Source organism: Podarcis filfolensis (genome assembly GCF_964270895.1).
Source record: "Podarcis filfolensis genome assembly, contig: HAP1_SCAFFOLD_273, whole genome shotgun sequence".
NCBI lineage: Eukaryota > Metazoa > Chordata > Lepidosauria > Squamata > Lacertidae > Podarcis > Podarcis filfolensis.
This window is the reverse complement of record NW_028149344.1, coordinates 7,501-34,666: the sequence shown is the minus strand read 5'-3', so window position 1 is coordinate 34,666 and position 27,166 is coordinate 7,501. Positions and strand designations below refer to the sequence as shown.

Below are 27,166 nucleotides of genomic sequence, written 5' to 3'. Positions count from 1 at the left end.
TACATAATAATTATATGTATATTATAAAGTATAAATCTATATTTATAATATATGTGTGTATATATATATATATAAAATAACTATAATTATTCTATCATTAATTCAATAAATAATCATACCATCTTATAAATAATAATTATATGTATATTATAAAGTATAAATCTATATTTATTTTATATATATATATATATATATATATATATATATATATATATAACTATAATTATTCTATCATTAATTCAATAAATGATCATACCATATTATAATAATAATTATATGTATATTATAAAGTATAAATCTATATTTATAATATATGTGTGATATATATATATATATATAATAACTATAATTATTATATCATTAATTCAACAAATAATCATACCGTATTATACATAATAATTATATGTATATTATAAAGTATAAATCTATATTTATAATATATGTGTGTATATATATATATATATATATATGTGTGTGTGTGTGTATATATATATATATATATATGGATAGAAGAACTATAATTATTATATCATTAATTCAATAATAATAATACTGTATTATAAATAATAATTATATGTGTATTATAAATTATAAATGTATATTTATATCTATATCTATATATCTATATCTATCTATTCTATATATATATATAATTATAATTATTATATCATTAATTCAATAAATAATAATACCATGTTATAAATAATAATTATATGTGTATTATAAATTATAAATCTATATTTATATCTATATCTATATCTATATATATATATATAATTATAATTATTATATCATTAATTCAACAAATAATAATACCGTATTATAAATAATAATTATATGTGTATTATAAATTACAAATCTATATTTATATCTATATCTATATATCTATCTATCTATCTATCTATATAACTATAATTATTATATCATTAATTCAACAAATAATAATAATACCATGTTATAAATAATAATTATATGTATATTATTAATTATAAATCTATATCTATATCTATATATAATTATAATTATTATATCATTAATTCAACAAATAATAATACCATATTATAAACAATAATTATATGTATATTATAAATTATAAACCTATATCTATCTATCTATCTATCTATCTATCTATCTATATATAGGAGATCCGCCGGCTGGAGAACAGCGTGGAGAAGACCCGGGTGCGAATCGCGACGGCCGAACACGCCAACATGCTGTACCGGAAGATGCTGGACGTGCTGAGAGACGTATATAAAATTATTTATTATTATTATTATTATTATTATTATTATTATTATTTATTATTATTTAATAATAATTTATTAATATAATTTAATATTAATTGGAAGAAGAAGAAGAATGAAGCCATAGACAGTCCCACCCTGAAACTCCATGGGACTGTATTCATCATTCATAATAATATTAATGGGATATTAGCAAATTATTATTATTATTATTATTATTATTTATTTATTATTATTATTAAATAATAATAATTTATTAATAATAATTTAATATTAATATGCAATTGGAAGAAGAAGAAGAAGAATGAAGCCATATACAGTCCCACCCTGAAACTCCATGGGACTGTATTCACCATTAATAATAATATTAATGGGATATTAGCAAATTATTATTATTATTATTATTATTATTATTATTATTATTATTATTATTATTTAATAATAATTTTATTAATAATAATTTAATATTAATATGCAATTGGAAGAAGAAGAAGAATGAAGCTGTATACAGTCCCATCCTGAAATCCATGGGACTGTATTCATCATTCATAATAATAATATTAATGGGATATTAACAAATTATTATTATTATTATTATTATTATTATTATTAATAATAATAATAATAATAATAATAATTTAATATTAATATGCAATTGGTTTCATGTCTTTTAATCCTGATATTAAGTTGTATTCTCTTTTTCCCCGCTCCGTTCTCCTTCCTATTATTATTATTAATAGTAATAATATGGAAAATAATAAATTAATAAATTAATAAATTAATAAATTAATAAATTGATAAATTAATAAATTAATAAATTAATAAATTAATAAATTAAGATGATGAAGAAGAAGAAGAATGAAGCCATAGACAGTCCCACCCTGAAACTCCATGGGACTGTATTCATCATTAATAAAATAATATTACTGGGATATTAACAAATTATTATTATTATTATTATTAATATTATTATTATTAATTTAATATTAATATGTTTATATTAATATTAATTTATATTATATTATATTAATATTAATATGAAACTCCATGGGACTGTATTCATCATAATATTAATGGGATATTAACAAATTATTATTATTAATAATAATAATAATAATAATAATAATAATAATAATAATAATAAAAACAATAATAATAATATTTAATTGTATTTTAATCTTGTTTTTACGTTGTATCCATTCAACTCGTTTTTATTATTGGTTGTCAGCCGCCCTGCTAGGAAGGTATGATTATTTATTATTTATTATTTATTATTTATTATTTATTATTTATTATTTATTATTTATTATTTATTATTTATTATTTATTATTTATTATTTATTATTTATTATTTTTTATGTATTATTAAAGGTTAATAAATCAACGTGGAAATGAAGGAAGAATCAGAATCAGAATGAAACGATACGCAGTCCCCTCGAGAAACTGCCCGGACTGTATTCATTAAGAATCATGGGATTAATAATAATAATAATAATAATAATAATAATAATAATAATAATAATAATAATAATAATAATAATAATAAATATTATTAATTAATCGTATTTTAATCTTGTTTTTACGTTGCATACATTCAACTCGTTTTTATTCTCGGTTGTCAGCCGCCCTGAGCCCGGCTGGGGAGGGTGGGGGGTATATATACAATTGATTGATTGATTGATTGATTGATTATTAAAGATTAATAAATCAACGTGGAAATGAAGGAAGAATATTATTATTTAATCGTATTTTAATCTTGTTTTTACCTTGCATACATTCAGCTCGTTTTTATTCTCGGTTGTTTTTAGTACCGGTTGCATTATATACAATTGATTGATTGATTGATTGATTGATTAATTATTAAAGATTAATAAATCAACGTGGAAATGAAGGAAGAATCAGAATAAGAATGAAACGATCTGCAGTCCCCTCGAGAAATTAATTATTATTATTATTATTATTATTATTATTATTAATATTAATATTATTATTAATTGTATTAAGGGTATATATATCATCCCACCCTCCTCCGGCTGGGGAGGGTGGGGGGGTATATATACAATTTATCTATTTATTAATAATCATGGGGTATATTATTATTATTATTATTATTATTATTATTATTATTATTATTTTGTTATTATTATTATTATTATTTTATTATTAACCTCGCAAATGTACTTGGCATTTATCACAATATTATATTACATTATTTTTAGCCGGTCTTTGGATCTGCCCCTCCTATTATTATTATTATTATTATTATTATTATTATTATTATTATTATTATTATTTTGTTATTATTATTATTATTATTTTATTATTAACCTCCCAAATGTACTTGGCACTTATTACATTATTATATTACATTATTTTTAGCCAGTCTTTGGATCTGCCCCCTCCTATTATTAATATTGTTGTTGTTGTTGTTATTATTATTATTATTATTATTATTATTATTATTATTATTATTATTATTATTAATATTATTATTATTTCCCCCTCAGGAATTGGCCCACCTGCCCGTCATCCTGGACGACCTGCAGAGGCGGGTGGAAGTCTACCAGGTGGAGCTGCAAGGCGTGCGACTCATGACCCTCGACACGACCGAAGCCATGGAGGCCGCCCAGGTGAGAGAATAATAATAATAATATTAATATTAATAATAATAATATTAATAATAATAATAATAGAATAGATATAGATAGATAGATTCAAGTAGGTAGCTGGTCTGACGCAGTCAAAATATGTAAAAAATAATAATACTTGAAATATTATTAATTCTATTTTAAGTATTATTTATTAGTTAATAAGTAATAATAATAATAATAATAATAATAATAATAATTCATGAATAATAATAATAATAATTCATTAATAATAATAATCCATTCATAATGATTATTAATTATCCTAATCCAAAATATTTTAATTCTATCCTGTCCTCTCCTATTCTATTCTTATATGATTAATCATACTTAATAATAATAATAATAATAATAATAATAATAATAATAATAATTCATTAATAATAATAATAATTCATTCATAATGATTATTAATGATCATATTCCAAAATATTTCTATCCTATCCTATCCTATTCTTATATCACTAATCATAGTAATAATAATAATAATTCATTAATAATAATAATAACAATCCATTAATAATTATTATTAACTATCCTATTCCAAAATATTTTAATTCTATCCTGTCCTATCCTATCCTATTCTTATATCATTAATAATACATAATAATAATAATAATAATAATAATAATAATAATTCATGAATAATTATAATAATAATAATTCATGAATAATAATAATCCATTCATAATGATTATTAATTATCCTATTCCAAAATATTTTAATTCTATTCTGTCCTCTCCTATTCTTATATCCTTAATCATACTTAATAATAATAATAATAATAATTCGTGAATAATAATAATAATAATTCACTAATAATCATAATCCATTAATAATTATTATTAATTATCATATTCCAAAATATTTTAATTCTATCCTCTCCTCTCCTATTCTTTTCTTATATCATTAATCATACCTAATAATAATAATAATAATAATAATAATAATAATTCATTAATAATAATAATCCATTAATAATTATTATTAATTATCCTATTCCAAAATATTTTAATTCTATCCTGTCCTCTCCTATTCTTTTCTTATATCATTAATCATAATCATAATAATAATAATAATAATAATAATTCATGAATAATAACAATTCACGAATAATAATAATTCATGAATTCATGAATAATGATGATTAATTATCCTATTCCAAAATATTTTAATTCTATTCTGTCCTATATTATAATAATAATAATAATAATAATAATAATAATAATAATAATAATTCATGAATAATAATAATTCACTAATAATAATAATTCATAATGATTATTAATGATCATATTCCAAAATATTTCTATCCTGTCCTATCCTATCCTATTCTTATATCATTAATCATAATAAGAATAAGAATAATAATTCATTGATAATAAGAATAATTCATTAATAATTATTAATTTAATTAATTAATTAATTAATGATTATTAATTGATCGACAGGCCGACATGCTGCACACCGAGACGGAGCTGGTGGCCGAGAAGAAGTTCCGGGACAACGCCCTGGGCGCCCAGAAGAAGCAGATCGAGAGGATCCGGACCAAGGAGGCGACCGAGCGCCACCGCCGGACCCTGGTGAGGCGGCGCCCGGGAAACGTAGCGCGGGAAACGTAGCGCGGCGCCCGCCAGCTCTAACCACTGCGCTCTCCTCTCCCTCCAGCAAGGCCGGCGGGACATGGACTTCCCTGCCCTGATGGGACGCGAGGGGGCGAGAGGTAAGGATGGGGCGGCGCCTGGGAGTTGTAGCGCCCGGCGCCCGGTCGGCGCCGGGGAGTTGTAGCGCGTGGCGACTGGTCAGCACTTGGGAGTTGTAGCGCGAGGCGACTGGTCCAGCATCTGGGAGTTGTAGCGCGGCGCCTGGTCATCACATGGGAGTTGTAGCGCGGCGCCCGGTCACGTCCTGGGAGTTGTAGCGCGTGGCGCCAGGTCAGCTCCCTGATGCTACAACTCCCATCCAGCATGGGAGCGCCTGGTCACCACCTGGGAGTTGTAGCGCGAGGCGACTGGTCCAGCATGGGAGTTGTAGCGCGAGGCGACTGGTCAGCGACTGGGAGTTGTAGCGCGAGGCGACTGGTCTGCACCTGGGAGTTGTAGCGCGAGGCGCCTGGTCACTGCCTGGGAGTTGTAGCGCGGCGCCTGGTCACCTCCTGGGAGTTGCAGCGCAGCGCCCGGTCACCACTTGGGAGTTGTAGCGCGTGGCGCCTGGTCAGCTCCCTGATGCTACAACTCCCGTCCAGCATGGGAGTTGTAGCGCGAGGCGCCCGGTTACCTCCTGGGAGTTGTAGCGCGCGGCGCCAGGTCACCCCCTTCCCTCTTTCTGCCAGCAAGGCCTGGTCACTACCTGGGAGTTGTAGCGCGGCGCCCGGTCGCCTCCTGGGAGTTGTAGCGCGAGGCGCCTGGTCAGCGCCTGGGAGGTGTAGCGCGTGGCGCCTGGTCACCACCTGGGAGTTGTAGCGCGAGGCGCCTGGTCAGCTCCCTGATGATACAACTCCCGTCCAGCATGGGAGTTGTAGCGCGAGGCACCTGGTCAGCACCTGGGAGTTGTAGCGCGTGGCGACTGGTCAGCGCCTGGGAGTTGTAGCGCGGCGCCCGGTCACCTCCTGGGAGTTGTAGCGCGTGGCGACTGGTCGCCACCTGGGAGTTGTAGCGCGTGGCGACTGGTCACCACTTGGGAGTTGTAGCGCGGCGCCTGGTCACCCCCTGGGAGTTGAAGCGCGTGGCGCCCGGTCAGCGCCTGGGAGTTGTAGAGCGAGGCGACTGGCCACCCTCTCTCCTTAGCTTCTGAGAGGTGGGCAAGGGCCGCTGCTTGTCTCCCGCCCCGCCTGGGAGTCGTAGCGCGCTGTTGCGCTTGGGAGTTGTAGCGCCCGGCGCCCAGTCACTACCTGGGAGTTGTAGCGCAAGGCGCCCGGTCAAGGGCCACTGCTCGGCCCCCATCCTGCTTGGGAGTTGTAGCGCGCTGTTGTGTTTGGGAGTTGTAGCGCGTGGCGCCCGGTCCCTCCTGGGAGTTGTAGCGCCCGGTCCCCTCCTGGGAGTTGTAGCATGAGGCGGCCGGCCACCCTCTCTCCTTACCTTAGGATAGGGAAGCAAGGGCCGCTGCTCGGCCCCCGTCCCGCTTGGGAGTTGTAGCGTGCTGTTGCGCTTGGGAGTTGAAGCGCGCGGCGCCCAGTCCCTCCTGGGAGTTGTAGCGCCCGGTCCCCTCTCTGCCAGCAATGCCGCTTGGGAGTTGTAGGGCGTGGGAGTTAGACGTGGGAGTCGCGCTTGGGAGTTGTAGCGCGTGGCGCCCGGTCGCCGCCTGGGAGTTGTAGCGCGCGGCGCCCGGTAACTCCGCTCCCGCTCTCTGCCAGCAAGGCTGCCTGCCGCCTCACTCATGAGAGTTGGGAGTTGTAGCGCGCTGTTGTGCTTGGGAGTTGTAGCGCGTGGCGCCCGGTCACCTCCTGGGAGTTGTAGCGCCCGGCGCCCGGTCACTCGCCAGCAAGGCTGCCCTCAGGAGAGGTAGGCAAGGCCCCATCCCGCTTGGGAGTTGTAGCGCGCGGGAGTCATACATGGGAGTCGTGCTTGGGAGTTGTAGTGCGCGGCGCCCGGTCCCCTCCTGGGACTTGTAGTGCGGCGCCCGGTCGCCTCCTGGGAGTTGTAGCGCGTGGCGCCAGGTCAGTTCCCTGATGCTACAACTCCCGTCCAGCATGGGAGTTGTAGCGCGAGGCACCTGGTCGCCACCTGGGAGTTGTAGCGCGAGGCGACTGGTCAGACCTGGGAGTTGTAGCGCGCGACGCCAGGTCGCCCCCTTCCCTCTTTCTGCCAGCAAGGCCTGATCACCACCTGGGAGTTGTAGCACGTGGCGCCTGGTCACCCTCCGGGAGTTGTAGTGCGAGGCGACTGGTCACCGCCTGGGAGTTGTAGCGCGTGGCGCCTGGTCAGCTCCCTGATGCTACAACTCCCATCCAGCATGGGAGCGCCTGGTCACCACCTGGGAGTTGTAGCGCGGCGCCAGGTCGCCCCTTCCCTCTTTCTACCAGCAAGGCCTGGTCACTACCTGGGAGTTGTAGCGCGGCGCCCGGTCACTCCTGGGAGTTGCAGCGCAGCGCCTGGTCACCACTTGGGAGTTGTAGCGCGTGGCGCCTGGTCACCCCCTGGGAGTTGCAGCGCGTGGCGCCTGGTCAGACCTGGGAGTTGTAGCGCGCGGCGCCAGGTCGCCCCCTTGCCTCTTTCTGCCAGCAAGGCCTGGTCACCACCTGGGAGTTGTAGCGCGTGGCGCCTGGTCACCCTCTGGGAGTTGTAGCGTGCGGCGCCTGGTCAACACCTGGGAGTTGTAGCGTGAGGCGCCTGGTCAGCACATGGGAGTTGTAGCGCGACGCGCCTGGTCACTGCCTGGGAGTTGTAGCGCGTGGCGCCTTGTCAACACCTGGGAGTTGTAGCATGAGGCGCCCGGCCACCTTCTCTCCTTACCTTAGGATAGGGAAGCAAGGGCCGCTGCTCGGTGTCCATCCTGCTTGGGAGTCATAGCGCACGGCGCACGGTCGCCACCTGGAATTTGTAGCGCATGGTGCCCGGTCCCCTCCTGGGAGTTGTAGCATGAGGCACCCAGCCACCCGGTAAGCTTGTCTCCCGCCCGGCTTGGGAGTTGTAGCGCGCTGTTGCGCTTGGGAGTTGTAGCACCCGGCACCCGGTCACCTCCTGGGAGTTGTAGCGCCTGGCGCCCGGTCACTCCGCCAGCAAGGCTGCCACCCCCTCCCTCAGGAGAGGTAGGCAAGAGCCGCTGCTCAGCCCCCGTCCCGCTTGGGAGTTGTAGCATGGCGCCCGGTCACCTCCTGGGAGTTGTAGGGCGAGGCGCCTAGTCAGCACCTGGGAGTTGTAGCGTGGCGCCAGATTGCCCCCTGGTCGGCTCCCTGATGCTACAACTCACATACAGCATGGGAGTTGTAGCGCGAGGCGCCTGGTCACCTCCTGGGAGTTGTAGGGCGTGGTGACTGGTCAGCGTCTGGGAATTGTAGCGCGGCGCCCGGTCACCTCCTGGGAGTTGTAGTGCGGCACCCGGTCACCTCCTGGGAATTGTAGCGCGGCGCCCGGTCACCTCCTGGGAGTTGTAGCGCACGCCGTTGCGCTTGGGAGTTGTAGCGCGCGGCGCCCGGTCACCTCCTCTCTCTCTCTCCCGCCAGGCGCCCGGCTGGAAGCGTCCAAGGCGCAGATTGAGTACCAAGGCCTGGTGACGGCGGAAGTGGAGAAGATCAAGGCGGCCGTCCAGTGCTCCCACCTCTGGGTATCGCCGATCAATACTGATTATTGGCTGGAAATTGAAGGGAAAAATCAATAAAAGGCTAAGAATCGGTTGCCAATAATAATAATAATAATAATAATAATAATAATAATAATAATAATAATAATAATAAAAATAAGAAGAAGAAATTGAAGGAAGAAAGAAATCAGATCAATACCAAGAATTAGTTGCCAATAATAAAATCAATAAAAGCCTAAGAATTGGTTGCCAAAAATAATAATAATAATAATAATAATAATAATAATAATAATAAGAAGAAGAAGGAGAAGAAATTGAAGAAAGATAATAAATAAATTAATAATAATAATAATAATAATAATAATAATAATAAATAATAATAATAATAATTAATAATAATAATAAATAATAATAATAATAATAATAATAATAATAATAATAATAATAATAAAATAAATAAAAATAAAAATAAAAATAAGGAGAAGAAATCAGATCAATACCAAGAATTGGTTGCCAATAATAATAATAATGATAATGATAATAATAATAATATAATATAATATAATATAATATAATATAATATAATATAATATAATATAATAATATTATGATATAATTATAATATTAATAATATTAATAATATTAATAATAATAATAATAATAATAATAATAATAATAATAATAATAATAATAATAATTAAAAATATGAAATTTAAGAAAGAAACCAGAAAGAAATCAGATCAATACCAAGAATTGGTTGTGAATTGGAAAAAAAAAATTGGCTGGAAATTGAAGAGAGAAAGAAATAAAATCAATAAGAGCCTAAGAATTGGTTGCCAATAATAATAATAATAATAATAATAATAATAATAATAATAATAATAATATATTATAATATTATAATATTATAATAATATAAATAATAATATAATATAATATAATATAATATAATATAATATAATATAATATAATATAATATAATATAATAATATTATAATAATATAATAATAATACAATATAATCAATCACCAATAAACCGCCAATAATCAATAACCCATAATCAATCACCCCGCAGGACATCGCCGGGCGCTTCCTGGCCCAGCGCAAGTCGGAGGAGGACCTGCGCCAGCAGATCGCCGAGTGCGAGCGGCGCCGCCGGGAGCTCCAGTCCCGCCTCAAGGCCTTGGAACTGGAACGCGCCGCGCTGAAGTTCCACCGGGCGCCGGGCGCCCTCAGGTACCGGGTTCGAGTCTCGCCTATTCATGTGGCAGGGAGTTCCTCAGGCTCCGCAGAATCCAAACAATAATAATAATAATAATAATAATAATGGCTTCGGGGCTGTCGATCAATCACTAATAACCCGCCATTATTATTATTATTAGCCTATTCATGTGGCAGGGAGTTCCTCAGGCTCCGCAGAATCAATCACTAATAACCCGCCATTATTATTATTATTATTAATACTGATACTAATACTACTACTACTACTAATAATAATAATGGCTTCAGGGCTGCCGATCAATCACTAATAACTCACCAATAATAATAATAATAATAATAATAATAATAATAATAATAATAAAATTATTATTATTATTATTATTATTATTATAATTATTATATAAGTAATTTCGTTGTCCCTGAGAGGGGGCAATGACAATAAAGATATTATTATTATTATTATTATTATTATTATTATTATTATTATTATTATTATAATGGCTTCAGGGCTGTCGATCAATCACTAACAACCCACCAATAATAATAATAATAATAATAAAAATATAATGGCTTCTGGGCTGTCGATCAATCACTAATAACCCGCCATTATTATTATTATTAGCCTATTCATGTGGCAGGGAGTTCCTCAGGCTCCGCAGAATCCAAACAATAACAATAACAATAACAATAATAATAATAATAATAATAATAATAATGATAATAATGGCTTCGGGGCTGTTGATCAATCACTAATAACCCGCCATTATTATTATTATTATTATTAATAATAATAATAATGGCTTCGGGGCTGTCGATCACTAATAACCCGCCATTATTAATAATACTAATACTAATAATAATAATAATAATAATAATAATAATAATGGCTTCAGGGCTGTCAATCAATCACTAATAACCCACCAATAATAATAATAATAATAATAATAATAATAATAATAATAATAATAATAATAAAATAATAATAATGGCTTCAGGGCTGTCGATCAATCACTAATAACCCGCCATTATTATTATTATTATTAATATTAATACTAATACTAATACTAATTATTATTATTATTATTATTATTATTATTATTATTATTATTATTAATGGCTTCGGGGCTCTCGATCAATCACTAATAACCCGCAGAATCCAAACCGGGCGCTTTTCTTCGCAGCTCCCGGAAGCTGGCGGAGGAACTGGGCGCCGCCTTGGCGGAGGAGAGCCGGCGCCTGGCGGAGGCGCGGCGCTACGTTTCCCACAGCCAGGAGCTGCTGCTGCGGTTCGAGAACGGGGTCAACAACCTGGCCGTGCGGCTGTGCGGCGTCCCGGTGGCCGGGCAGGTAGGGGAACTACGGTTCCCAAAGGGCGCTCTGGGGCGCTGGGAGTTGTAGTTCGGGCAGGCGCCGCGCCACCGTTCGGTTCGAATGTGGGAACTGTAGTTCGCAGGGTGCGTACTATGGTTCCCAGTGAGCCGTACTATGGTTCCCAGTGGGGTATACTATGGATCCCAGTGGGGTGTACTATAGTTCCCATACTATAGTTCCCAGTGTCATACTATAGTTCCCAGAGAGACATACTATATTTCCCAGTACACCATACTATAGCGCCCAGTGCACCATACTATAGTTCCCAGTGCGCCATACTACAGTTCCCAGTGGGTGATACTATAGTTCCCAGTACACCATACTATAGCTCCCAGTGGGCGATACTATAGTTCCCAGTGAGCCGTACTATAGTTCCCAGTGCACCATACTATAGATCCCAGTGGGCCATACTATATTTCCCAGTAAACCATACTATAGTTCCCAGGGCTCCATACTATATTTCCCAGTACACTACACTATAGCTCCCAGTGAGCCGTACTATAGTTCCCAGTGAGCCATACTATAGTTCCCAGTTGGGTATACTATAGATCCCCGTGGGGTATACTATAGTTCCCAGTGGAGTATACTATAGTTCCCAGTGATCCGTACTATAGATCCCAGTGGGGTATACTATAGTTCCCAGTGAGCCATACTATAGTTCCCAGTGGGGTATACTATAGTTCCCAGTGAGCCATACTATAGTTCCCAGTGGGGTATACTATAGTTCCCAGTGAGCCATACTATAGTTCCCAGTGGGGTATACTATAGTTCCCAGTGAGCCATACTATAGTTCCCAGTGGGGTATACTATAGTTCCCAGCGAGCCGTACTATAGTTCCCATACTATGGTTCCCAGCGAGCCATACTGGGGTTCCCGGTGGGTCGTACTATGGTTCCCAGTGAGCCATACTATAGTTCCCAGTGGGGTATACTATAGATCCCAGCGAGCCGTACTATAGATCCCAGTGGGGGATACTATAGATCCCAGTGGGGTATACCATAGTTCCCAGTGGGTCGTACTATGGCTCCCAGTGGGGTATACTATAGTTCCCAGCGAGCCGTACTATAGTTCCCAGTGCGCCATACTATAGTTCCCAGTGCACCATACTATAGTTCCCAGTGGGCCATACTATAGCGCCCAGTGCGCCATACTATAGTTCCCAGTGGGCGATACTATAGTTCCCAGTGAGCCATACTATAGTTCCCAGTGAGCCATACTATAGTTCCCAGTGCGCCATACTATAGTTCCCAGTGAGCCATACTATGGTTCCCAGTGAGCCATACTATAGTTCCCAGTACACCATACTATAGTTCCCAGTGAGCCATACTATATTTCCCAGTACACCATACTATAGTTCCCAGTGGGCGATACTATAGTTCCCAGTGCACCATACTATAGTTCCCAGTGGGCCATACTATATTTCCCAGTACACCATACTATAGCTCCCAGTGGGCCATACTATGGTTCCCAGTGGGCCATACTATGGTTCCCAGTGCACCATACTATAGCGCCCAGTGCACCACACTATAGTTCACAGTGGGCGATACTATAGTTCCCAGCGGGCGATACTGTAGTTCCCAGTGGGCCATACTATAGTTCCCAGTGCACCATACTATATTTCCCAGTACACCATACTATAGCGCCCAGTGCACCATACTATAGTTTCCACTGCGCCATACTATAGTTCCCAGTACACCATAATATAGCGCCCAGTGCACCATACTATAGTTCCCAGTGGGCGATACTATAGTTCCCAGTACACCATACTATGGCTCCCAGTAGGCGATACTATATTTCCCAGTACACCATACTATAGTTCCCAGTACACCACACTATAGCGCCCAGTGGGCGATACTATAGTTCCCAGTGCTCCATACTATATTTCCCAGTACACCACACTATAGCGCCCGGTGGGCGATACTATAGTTCCCAGTGGGCCATACTATAGTTCCCAGTACACCATAGTATAGCGCCCAGTGCACCATACTATAGTTCCCAGTGCGCATACTATAGTTCCCAGTGCACCATACTATAGTTCCCAGTGCGCCATACTATAGTTCCCAGAGAGTCATACTATAGTTCCCAGTACACCATACTATAGCGCCCAGTGGGCGACACTATAGTTCCCAGTGTGCCACACTATAGCGCCCAGTGAGCCATACTATATCTCCCAGTGCACCATACTATAGTTCCCAGTACACCATACTATAGTTCCCAGTATACCATACTATAGTTCCCAGTACAGCATAGTATAGCGCCCAGTTCACCATACTATAGTTCCCAGTGAGCCATACTATAGTTCCCAGTGCTCCATACTATAGTTCCCAGTACACCACACTATAGCGCCCAGTGCACCATACTATAGCTCCCAGTGGCCGATACTATAGTTCCCAGTGCGCCATACTATAGCGCCCAGTGCACCATACTATAGTTTCCACTGCACCATACTATAGTTCCCAGTGGGCCATACTATAGTTCCCAGTACACCATACTATAGCTCCCAGTACACCATACTATAGTTCCCAGTGCGCCATACTATAGTTCCCAGTACACCACACTATAGCGCCCAGTGCACCATACTATAGTTCCCAGTGAGCCATACTATAGTTCCCAGTGCGCCATACTATAGTTCCCAGTGCACCATACTATATTTCCCAGTACACCACACTATAGCGCCCAGGGAGCCATACTATAGTTCCCACTGCACCATACTATATTTCCCAGTGCACCATACTATAGCGCCCAGTGAGCCATACTATGGTTCCCAGTACACCATACTATAGTTCCCAGTGCACCATACTATAGTTCCCAGTGCGCCATACTATAGTTCCCAGTGCACCATACTATATTTCCCAGTGAGCCATACTATAGTTCCCAGTGCACCATACTATAGCGCCCAGTGCACCATACTATAGTTTCCACTGCGCCATACTATAGTTCCCAGTACACCATAATATAGCGCCCAGTGCACCATACTATCGTTCCCAGTGAGCCATACTATAGTTCCCAGTGCACCATACTATAGTTCCCAGTGCACCATACTATAGTTCCCAGTGCACCATACTATAGTTCCCAGTAAGCCATACTATAGTTCCCAGTGCACTATACTATAGTTCCCGGTGCTCCATACTATAGTTCCCAGTACCCCATACTATAGCTCCCAGTACACCATACTATAGCGCCCAGTGAGCCATACTATAGCTCCCAGTGCGCCATACTATATTTCCCAGTGCGCCATACTATAGTTCCCAGTGCACCATACTATAGCGCCCAGTGCACCATACTATAGTTCCCAGTACACCACACTATAGCTCCCAGTAAGCCGTACTATAGTTCCCAGTGAGCCATACTATAGTTCCCAGTGAGCCATACTACAGTTCCCAGTGCATCATACTATAGCGCCCAGTGAGCCATACTATAGCGCCCAGTACACCATACTATAGTTCCCAGTGCGCCATACTATAGTTCCCAGTACACCATACTATAGTTCCCAGTGCGCCATACTATAGTTCCCAGTGCGCCATACTATAGTTCCCAGTACACCATACTATAGCGCCCAGTGCGCCATACTATAGTTCCCAGTTCACCATACTATAGTTCCCAGTGCGCCATACTATAGTTCCCAGTACGCCATACTATAGCGCCCAGTACACCACACTATAGCGCCCAGTACACCATACTATAGTTCCCAGTGCACATACTATAGTTCCCAGTGCGCCATGCTATAGTTCCCAGTACAACATACTATAGCGCCCAGTACACCATACTATAGTTCCCAGTGCACCATACTATAGTTCCCAGTACACCGTACTATAGCTCCCAGTACACCATACTATGGTTCCCAGTGCGCCATACTATATTTCCCAGTGCACCATACTATAGTTCCCAGTGAACCATACTATAGTTCCCAGTGCGCCATACTATAGTTCCCAGTGAGCCATACTACAGTTCCCAGCACACCATACTATAGCGCCCAGTACACCATACTATATTTCCCAGTACACCATACTATAGTTCCCAGTACACCATACTATAGCGCCCAGTGCACCATACTATAGTTCCCAGTAAGCCATACTATAGCGCCCAGTGCACAATACTATAGTTCCCAGTACACCATACTATAGTTCCCAGTGAGCCATACTATAGTTCCCAGTGCACCATACTATAGTTCCCAGTTGGCCATACTATATTTCCCAGTACACCATACTATAGTTCCCAGTGAGCCATACTATAGTTCCCAGTGCGCCATACTATACTTCCCAGTACACCATACTATAGCGCCCAGTGCACCATACTATAGTTCCCAGTACTCCATACTGTACTTCCCAGTACGCCATACTATAGTTCCCAGTGCACCATACTATAGTTCCCAGTGCACCATACTATAGCGCCCAGTGCATCATACTATAGCGCCCAGTGAGCCATACTATAGCGCCCAGTACACCATACTATAGTTCCCAGTGCGCCATACTATAGTTCCCAGTACACCATACTATGGTTCCCGGTGCTCCATACTATAGTTCCCAGTACCCCATACTATAGCTCCCAGTACACCATACTATAGTTCCCAGTGCACCATACTATAGCGCCCAGTGCACCATACTATAGTTCCCAGTGAGTCATACTATAGTTCCCAGTGGGCGATACTATAGTTCCCAGTGCGCCATACTATAGTTCCCAAACTCCCCCCTTTCCCCTATAGGAGGATTTCCGGGGCGAATCCTGGGACGTCTTCCGGAAGCTTCTGTTCTGCGAGGGGCGCCTGGTGCACCTGATGAAGGTGGCGGCGGCGCCCGGTCTGCGCCTGGACTTCAGCAAGGAGGAGAGCAATGAGGTGCGGGAAACGTAGCGCCGGGCGCCGGGAGACAGGTTGGGAACTGTAGCGCCAGGCGCAGACAGATGGGTTGGGAATTGTAGCGCCGGGCGCAGGAAGGCGGACAGGGTGGGAACTGTAGCGCCAGGCTGGGAACTGTAGCGCCAGGCGCAGGGAGACGGACAGGCTGGGAACTGTAGCGCCAGGTTGGGAACCGTAGCGCCAGGCGCAGGCGGACAGGTTGGGAATTGTAGCGCCAGGCGCCGGAAGCTTGGGAACTGTAGCGCCAGGCGCAGGCCGACGGGTTGGGAACTGTAGCGCCAGGCTGTAGCGCCAGGCGCAGGGAGACGGACAGGCTGGGAACTGTAGCACCAGGCGCAGGAAGGCAGACAGGTTGGGATCTGTAGCGCCAGGTTGGGAACCGTAGCGCCAGGCGCAGGAAGACAGGTTGGGAACTGTAGCGCCAGGTCAGGGAGACAGGTTGGGAACTGTAGCGCCAGGCGCAGGAAGGCAGGTTGGGAATTGTAGCACCAGGTTGGGAACTGTAGCGCCAGGCGCAGGCAGATAGGATGGGAACTGTAGCGCCAGGCGCAGGCAGATAGGTTGGGAACTGTAGCGTCAGGCGCAGATAGGTAGGATGGGAACTGTAGCGCCAGGCGCAGATAGGTTGGGAACTGTAGCGCCAGGCGCAGACAGATAGGATGGGAACTGTAGCGCCAGGCGCAGATAGGATGGGAACTGTAGCGCCAGGCGCAGACAGATAGGTTGGGAATTGTAGCGCCGGGCGCAGGGAGACGGGTTGGGAATTGTAGCGCCAGGCGCCGGAGAAGTTGGGAACTGTAGCGCCAGGAACAGATAGGTTGGGAACTGTAGCGCCAGGCGCAGATAGGTTGGGAACTGTAGCGCCAGGCGCAGATAGGTTGGGAACTGTAGCGCCAGGCGCAGACAGACCGGCGGGGAATAATTAATAGAATAATATTAGGAAATGTAGCATAATATTAATAAGCCAATTCCCCCCGGGTGACGCTGGGAATTGTAGCGCCAGGCGCAGGAAGACGGACAGGCAGGCTGTTATAATTAATTGATAATATTAATAGAATAGAATAGAATAAAATGATTAATAGAAGAATATTAGGAAATGTAGCGTAATAATAATAAGAATACTCAAGGAATATATAATATAATATAATATAATATAATATAATATAATATAATATAATATAATATAATCATTCACACAATATAATATATATTGTAATCTTATATATAAGATAAGATAAGATATAATACGATACAATAATCAACGCAATTGATATAAATATTAATTAATTAATAACGATTATAATCCAATCATTTAAATTAATATAGATATAAATCATAAAAATAATAATTCACACAATATATCTTGTAATCATATATAAGATAAGACATAATACGATATAATAATAATCAACGCAATTGATATGAAGATTAATTAATTAATAACGATTATAATCTAATAATTTTAATTAATATAGATATAAATAATATAAATAATCATTCACATAATATAACAGGCGCAGGAATATAGACAGGTTGGGAACTGTAGCGCCAGGCGCAGGGAGACAGGCTATTAATTAATAGATAATATTAATAGAATAGAATGATTAATAGAAGAATATTAGGAAATGTAATAATAATCAGAATACGCAAGGCAAGGTTGGGAATTGTAGCGCCGGGCGCCGGAAGACGGACAGGCAGTCTGTTATAATTAATAGATAATATTAATAGAATAGAATAATAGAATAGAATGAATAATAATAATAATAATAATAATAATAATAATAATATCTTTATTGTCATTAATAGAAGAATAGAAGAATATTAGGAAACGTAGCGTAATAATAATCAGAATACGCAAGGCAAGGTTGGGAATTGTAGCGCCAGGCGCCGGAAGACGGACAAGCAGTCTGTTATAATTAATAGATAATATTAATAGAATTAATATATATAATTAATAGATAATATTAATAGAATAGAATGATGAAGAGAAGAATATTAGGAAATGCAGCGTAAGAATAATCGGAATAATCAAGGGAAGGTTGGGAATTGTAGCGCCGGGCGCCGGAAGACGGACAGGCAGTCCGTTACAGTTAATAGATAATATTAATAGAATTAATATATATAATTAATAGATAATATTAATAGAATTAATATATATAATTAATAGATAATATTAATAGAATAGCATGATTAATAGAAGAATATTAGGAAATGTAGCGTAATAATAATCAGAATATTCAAGGAAAGGTTGGGAATTGTAGCACCAGGCGCCGGAAGACGGACAGGCAGTCCGTTATAATTAATAGATAATATTAATAGAATTAATATATATAATCAATAGATAATATTAATAGAAGAGAATGATGAATAGAGGAATATTAGGAAATGTAGCGTCCTAATAATCAGATAATTACAGTAATAATTAAAGTTCATCATTAATAATAATTAATAAAGTAATAATTAAATAATGAAAGATAATGAAAAATAATTAAAGTAATAATTAAATTATATATAAGTAAATATATATATATTTATATAATATATAATATAATATATAATTTATATATTATAATTTATATAATATATAATATAATATATAAATACAACATAATAGAAACATAATTAAATAATTATATAAATAACTAGAATTGTAAATGATTCTAATCTAACAACGTGAATCTTTAATCTAATAATTATAATCTAATAATATAGATAATAATTAACATAATACCATATGCGGTGTAATCACGTATTAGGTCAGGTAAGATATAATGTGATATAGGAATGCATGTAATATAAATATTAATGAATCCATGTAATATAAATATTAATTAATTAATAACGAGCTAATCATTAAGCCGCTCTTTTCTCCCCAGACCTTCGTCCAGGTGCGGAACGTTCTGGAAGAAAGTACCAGGGAGGAACCCCAGAACCTGAGGATCGCCTTGGAGGACGACGAAGACGTCCGAGGTGCTCATTAATAATATTAATTAAATGGAGGCTGATTAATAATAATTAATAATAATTATTATAATATTATAATATATTATAATATAATATAATATGAATAATATGAATGCTTATGAATAATATCAATATGAATGAATATAAATATTGATAATATTAATGATGTGAATGCTCATTAATAATATTAATTAAATGGAGGCTGATTAATAACGATTAATAATAATTAATAATAATTATTATAATAGAATAATAATATAATAATAATAATAATATAATAATAATAATAATAATAATAATAATAATAATAATAATAATATATTATTATTATTATTAATAAATTCATATTAATATTAATTCATATTAATGAATGCTCGTTAATAATATTAATTAAATAACCATTCGGACTCAGGGAGATGGGGGCATTCGTATTATTCCTATTATTCCTATTATTCATATTAATGAGTTCATATTAATATTAATTCATATTAATGAATGCTCGTTAATAATATTAATTAAATGGAGGCCGATTAATAATATGAATATGAATAGTATTAATAATGTGAATGCTCATTAATATGAATAATATGAATGCTTATGAATAATATTAATATGAATGAATATGAATAGGAATAGTATTAATAATGTGAATGCTCATTAATATGAATCATATGAATGCTTATGAATAATATTAATATGAATGAATATGAATATGAATAGTATTAATAATGTGAATGTTTATTAATATGAATCATATGAATGCTTATGAATAATATTAATATGAATGAATATGAATATTAATAATATTAATGATGTGAGTGCTTATGAATAATATTGCTTATTGATATTAATAATGGAAATGTTTTTTAATATTATTAATAATATAATGTCAATAATATGAATAATAATATGAATAATATGAATAATGTGAATGCTTCTTAATAATATTAGTAAAATTAATTCCTATTAATAATAAGAATGAATATGAATATGAACAATATAATTATTATAATATTATTAATGAATTCATATTAATATTAATTCATATTAATGAATGCTCATTAATGCTTATTAATGATATTAATAATATGAATGGATATTATGAATAGATAATTATTAATAGAATTAATAGAATTAATATTATTAAAAAGCATTCACATTAATATTATTAGTAAGCATTCATTTTATTAAGATTATTAAAAAGCATCAATATTATTAATATTATTTATTTTATGACTATTATTAATAAACATTCACATTATTAATAGGCATTCATATTAATATCCATTCATATTATTAATATCATTAATAAGCATTCATTTTAATAGCATTATTATATTATTATTCATATTAATCATATTCCTATCCATTCATATTATTAATAAGCATTCTCTCGGCAGAAGCTGCCCATATAGGGGGAAATGGGAGATTTTTAATATTTTTAATATTTTTAATATTTTTAATATTTCTAATATTTCTAATAATATTTCTAATAATTCCTCTTTTCCGCCAGAGGCCTTCAATTTTTATTATTCATATTATTCATATTCATATCCATTCATATTATTAATACGCATTCTCTTGGCAGAAGCTGCCCATATAGGGGGAAATGGGAGATTTTAATATTTTTAATAATATTTTTAATAATATTTCTAATAATATTTCTAATAATTCCTCTTTTTCCGCCAGAGGCCTTCAATTTTTATTATTCATGTTGTTCATATTCCTATCCATTCATATCATTAATAGGCATTCTCTCGGCAGAAGCTTTTAATATTTTTATTATTTAATTTATTATTTAATTTATTATTTATTATTAAATTATTATTTAATTTATTATTTATATTATTTTATTTATATTATTATTATATTATATTATATTATATTATATTATATTATATTATATTATATTATATTATATTATATTATTTATATTATATTATATTATATTATTATTTAATTTATTATTTAATATTTCTAATAATATTTCTCATAATATTTCTAATCATATTTCTAATAATTCCTCTTTTTCCGCCAGAGGCCTTCCATTTTTATTATTCATATTATTCATATTCCTATCCATTCATATCATTAATACGCATTCTCTCGGCAGAAGCTTTCAATATTTTTATTATTTAATTTATTATTTATTATTAATTTATTATTTAATTTCTTATTTATATTATTTTATTTCTATTATTATTAATTATATTATATTATATTATATTATATTATATTATAATTATATTATTTATATTATTTATATTATATTATTATTTAATTTATTATTTAATATTTCTAATAATATTTCTAATAATATTTCTAATATTTCTAATAATATTTCTAATAATATTATATTATATTATATTATATTATATTATATTATTTATATTATTTATATTATATCATTATTTCATTTATTATTTAATATTTCTAATAATATTTCTAATAATATTTCTAATAATATTTCTAATATTTCTAATAATATTTCTAATAATATTTCTAATTATATTATATTATATTATATTATATTATATTATATTATATTATATTATTTATATTATTTATATTATATCATTATTTAATTTATTATTTAATATTTCTAATAATATTTCTAATAATATTTCTAATAATATTTCTAATAATTCCAGAGGCCTTCAACTTCGCCGACATCGACCACAGCTATATTCCCGGAAGGGAGGAAATTAAGAAGCAAGGCCTGAAGCTGATTGGCGACAAGACCAAAGTCGTTAAGAAGAAGCCCCGGGGGGCCGCCAAAAAGTCCCTTAATTAATTAATTAATTGATTACTTAATCGGTTCGTCAATAAAGAATATTCATATTATTAATCGTCGTCGTCGACCGCAGATACATCCCCGGCTTGAAGCCGATGGGGAACAAGAGCAAGGCGGTCGAGAAGAAGCCCGGGGGAGGGGACCTTTCATTAATTAATTTAAGTAATTAAAATTAATTAATGAAAGGTCCTTTAATAAATAAATAAATAAATAAATAAATAATAATTAATAATCGTCGTCGTCGACCGCAGATACATCCCCGGCTTGAAGCTGATGGGGGAAGAAGAGACCAAGGTTCTCAAGGTGGTCCCTTAATTAGTTCATTAATCGATTAATAAATATTATTTATTATTATTATTATTATTGTTAATTATTATTATTATTATTAATCGTCGTCGTCGACCGCAGATACATCCCCGGCTTGAAGCTGATGGGGAACAAGAGACCAAGGTTCTCAGGGTGGTCCCTTAATTAGTCCATTGATCAATTAATAAATATTATTATTAATTATTATTATTATTAATTATTATTATTGTTATTAATCGTCGTCATCGACCGCAGATACATCCCCAGCTTGAAGCTGATGGGGAACAAGAGACCAAGGTTCTCAGGGTGGTCCCTTAATTAGTTCATTGATCAATTAATCAATATTATTAATTATTAATTATTATCATTATTATTAGTTATTATTATTATTAATCGCCGTCGTCGACCGCAGATACATCCCCGGCTTGAAGCTGATGGGGAAGAAGAGACCAAGGTTCTCAAGGTGGTCCCTTAATTAGTTCATTGACCAATTAATAAATATTATTAATTATTAATTATTATTTATTATTATTGTTATTAATCATCGTCATCGACCGCAGCTAATATCCCCGGGACAAGAGATCAAGGCGGACCAAGAAGCCCAGGGTAGCCTCCAAAAAAAAAAAGGTCGATCAATTAATTAATTAACTCGTTAATAAATATTCTTACAATTAATGATGACGATGATGATGATTATTATTAATCGTCATTGGCAAGCGCAGTTACGTCTCGGCGTGAAGCTGATCTGGGATGAAGACCAAGGAGGTGGAGAAGAAGCCGAGGGGAGTCCATTAATTGATTAATTAATCAATTAATTAATATTTTTATTAATTTATTAATTAATTAATCAATCAATCAATTAATTAATATTCTTATTATTTTTGAAGCATCGTCGTCAACCGCAACCAGCCGATCGGGGACCAAGAACGAGGCGGTCGAGAAGAAGCCGAGGGGAGCCTCCCAAAAGCCCATTAATTAATTAATTAGTCAATTAATGAATTAATATTCTTATTATTTTTAAGCCTCGCCGTCGACCGCAACCAGCCGATCGGGGACCAAGAACACAAGGCGGTCGAGCAGAAGCCGAGGGGAGCCTCCCAAAAGCCCATTAATTGATTAATTAGTCAATTAATTAATTAATATTATTAATTAAATAATATTAATATTAAACATTAAATAATATTAATATTAAATTAACATTAAATAATAATAGTTATTTAATAATTAATATTAAATAATGTTAATATTGATTAAATAATATTAATAATTAATTAATTAATTAATTAATATTATTACTATCAATAACCATCCCTTTCGGGGTCTGTGTAGAAGAAAAGAAGGACGCGTTTGGGAAAAAGGCTGGGAAGTTTGGCCCTCGCCGGCCGCCTTAGTCTCGTTCCGCTGTCGGGTCGCCTCTAGCAAGATGGCCGCCGGCCCCGCGGTTGCCTAGCGACGGGCTGAAACAAGATGGCGGCCGCGGTTGCCTAGCGACGGGCTGAAACAAGATGGCGGCCGCGGTTGCCTAGCGACTAGAACCACAATAAATAATAATAATAATCTGTTATTTATCTTACTTACTATATGAGGGAAATGTCACGTCAATTCAACGCCAGCCACGCCCCCTCCCCCTGTTGCCTAGCGACCGCGCTACGTCCCTATCACGTCATTTCCCCCTCCGCGCCATTTCACGCCAATTGTCCCTCCTCGCTTCCCCTCCCCGGCGTCTGATTGGCTGGAATCCCCCCTCAGCAGTTGCCTCCTCCAAGATGGCCGCCGCTGCCGCCCGGCTTGCCAATCTTCGCCCTTAGCACGTCGTCGAATTGTCCCGCCTCCTTCCCTCTCAACGTCTTCTCATTGGCTGCGGCTTCAACTTTGTCCCTCTCCGGCCGCCGTCCGTCGCCGGAACTCGTAGCGCCGTTGCTAAGCGATGGAAAAGTCCAAACTGGCGTCGGCCGCCCGTCATCCTATCATCCCTCCTCCTCTCCTTTCTCCGTCTCCTGATTGGCTGCGGCTTCAACTCTGTCCCTTTTCAGTCGCCGGAAGTCGTCACCCCGTTGCTAAGCGAGGGAAAAGACAGCCCAAAATGGCGGCCGCCGCCCGTCACTTGTCCCGCCTCCTCTCCCATCTCCGCCTCCTGATTGGCTGCGGCTTCAACTTTGTCCCTTTTCAGTCGCCGGAAGTCGTCACCCCGTTGCTAAGCGAGGGAAAAGACAGCCCAAAATGGCGGCGGCTGCCCGTCACCCTAAGATCCCGCCTCCTCTCCTTTCTCCGTCTCCTGATTGGCTGCGGGATCAACTTTGTCCCTCAGCGGCCGCCGTCCTGGGCCGGAACTCGTCACTCCGTTGCTAAGCGAGAAAAAAGACAGTCCAAAATGGCGGCGGCCTCTCGTCACTTGTCCCGCCTCCTCTCCCTTCTCCGCCTCCTGATTGGCTGCGGCTTCAACTCTGTCCCTTTTCAGTTGCCGGAAGTCGTCACGCCGTTGCTAAGAGAGGGAAAAAACAGTCCAAAATGGCGACGGCTGCCCGTCACTTGTCCCTCCTACTCCTCTCCCTTCTCCGTCTTTTGATTGGCTGCGGCTTCAACTTTGTCCCTCTCCGGCCGCCGTCCGTCGCCGGAAGTTGTCGGCCGTTGCTAAGCGAGGAAAAAAACAGTCCAAAATGGCGGCGGCTGCCCGTCATCCTATCATCCCTCCTCCTCTCCTTTCTCCGTCTCCTGATTGGCTGCGGCTTCAACTCTGTCACTTTTCAGTTGCCGGAAGTCGTCACCCCGTTGCTAAGCGAGGGAAAAGACAGTCCAAAATGGCGGCGGCTTTCCGTCCTTTGTCCCGCCTCCTCTCCCATCTCCGCCTCCTGATTGGCTGCGGCTTCAACTCTGTCCCTTTTCAGTCGCCGGAAGTCGTCACGCCGTTGCTAAGCGAGGGAAAAGACAGTCCAAAATGGCGGCGGCTGCCCGTCATCCTATCACCCCGCCTCCTCTCCTTTCTCCGTCTCCTGATTGGCTGCGGGCTTCCACTTTGTCCCTCTCCGGCCGCCGTCCCTCACCGGAACTCGTCACTCGGTTGCTAAGCGAGGAGAAAGACAGCCCAAAATGGCGGCGGCTTCTCGTCACTTGTCCCGCCTCCTCTCCCTTCTCCGCCTCCTGATTGGCTGCGGCTTCAACTCTGTCACTTTTCAGTTGCCGGAATTTGTCACGCCGTTGCTAAGCGAGGGAAAAGACAGCCCAAAATGGCGGCTGCCGCCCGTCACTTGTCCCGCCTCCTCTCCCATCTCCGCCTCCTGATTGGCTGCGGCGTCAACTTTGTCCCTCTCCGGCCGCCGTCCCTCGCCGGAAGTCATCCCCAAGAAGAAGAAGGAGGCCCAAAATGGCGGCGGCTTCCCGTCCTTTGTCCCGCCTCCTCTCGCTTCTCCGCCTCCTGATTGGCTGCGGGCTTAATTTTGTCCCTCTCCGGCCGCCGTCCGTGGCCGGAAGTCGTCGCCGAGAAGAAGCAGGAGGCCCAAGATGGCGTCGGCGTCGTTCTGAGGCGACGGTTCTGAGGCGAAGCCGGGATGTTCTCGGCCCTGAAGAAGCTGGTGGGCTCGGAGGCGGGCCAGGCCCGGGAGAAGCCCATCCCGCCCGGCCTGCAGTCCATGAACCAGGCGCTGCAGCGGCGCTTCGCCAAGGGAGTCCAGTATAACAGTGAGTGAATGTGAAGAATAATAATAATAATGTGAATAATAGGAATAATGTGAGGGAATGGGAATAATAATAATAATAATAATAATAATAATAATGTGAGGGAATAGGAAGAAGAGGAATAATAATAATAATGTGAGGGAATAGGAATAATAATAATAATGATAATAATAATGTGAGGGAAGAAGAGGAATAATAATAATAATAATAATGTGAATAATGTGAGGGAATAGGAATAATAATAATAATAATAATAATGTGAGGGAATAGGAATAATAATAATAATAATAATAATGTGAGGGAATAGGAATAATAATAATAATAATAATGTGAGGGAATAGGAAGAAGAGTAATAATAATAATAATAATAATAGGAATAAAGGGAATGAATATGAAGAATAGGAATAATAATAATAATAATAATAATAATGTGAGGCAATGGGAAGAAGAGGAAGAATAATAATAATAATAATAATAATAATAATAATAATAATAATAATGTGAATAATGTGAGGGAATAGGAATAATAATAATAATAATAATAATAATGTGAATAGGAATAGGAAGGAATAGGAAGAAGATGAATAATAATAATAATGTGAATAATATGAATAATGTGAGGGAATGGGAAGAAGAGGAATAATAATAATAATAATAATGTGAATAATGTGAGGGAATAGGAAGAAGAGGAATAATAATAATAATAATAATGTGAATAATGTGAGGGAATAGGAAGAAGAGGAATAATAATAATAATAATAATAATAATAATAATAATAACAATAACAATAATAATAATAATAATGTGAATAGGAATAGGAAGGAATAGGGAGAAGAGGAAGAATATGAATAA

General features: G+C 38.0%; 1 protein-coding gene across 1 annotated transcript; it reads left to right on the top strand.

Annotated features, from left to right (window-relative positions):
- The first annotated feature begins 1,146 nt into the window (after window positions 1-1,146).
- LOC310755113 (coiled-coil domain-containing protein 183-like) lies at window positions 1,147-22,350 on the top strand. Its single transcript, XM_083631790.1, has 10 exons — window positions 1,147-1,247; window positions 3,752-3,874; window positions 5,344-5,475; window positions 5,561-5,615; window positions 9,054-9,154; window positions 10,206-10,366; window positions 11,533-11,698; window positions 16,425-16,556; window positions 19,454-19,547; window positions 22,193-22,350. The coding sequence occupies exons 1-10, from the start codon at window positions 1,212-1,214 to the stop codon at window positions 22,333-22,335; spliced, it is 1,143 nt and encodes a 380-aa protein (XP_083487916.1). The 5' UTR covers window positions 1,147-1,211; the 3' UTR covers window positions 22,336-22,350.
- Window positions 22,351-27,166: the final 4,816 nt, after the last annotated feature.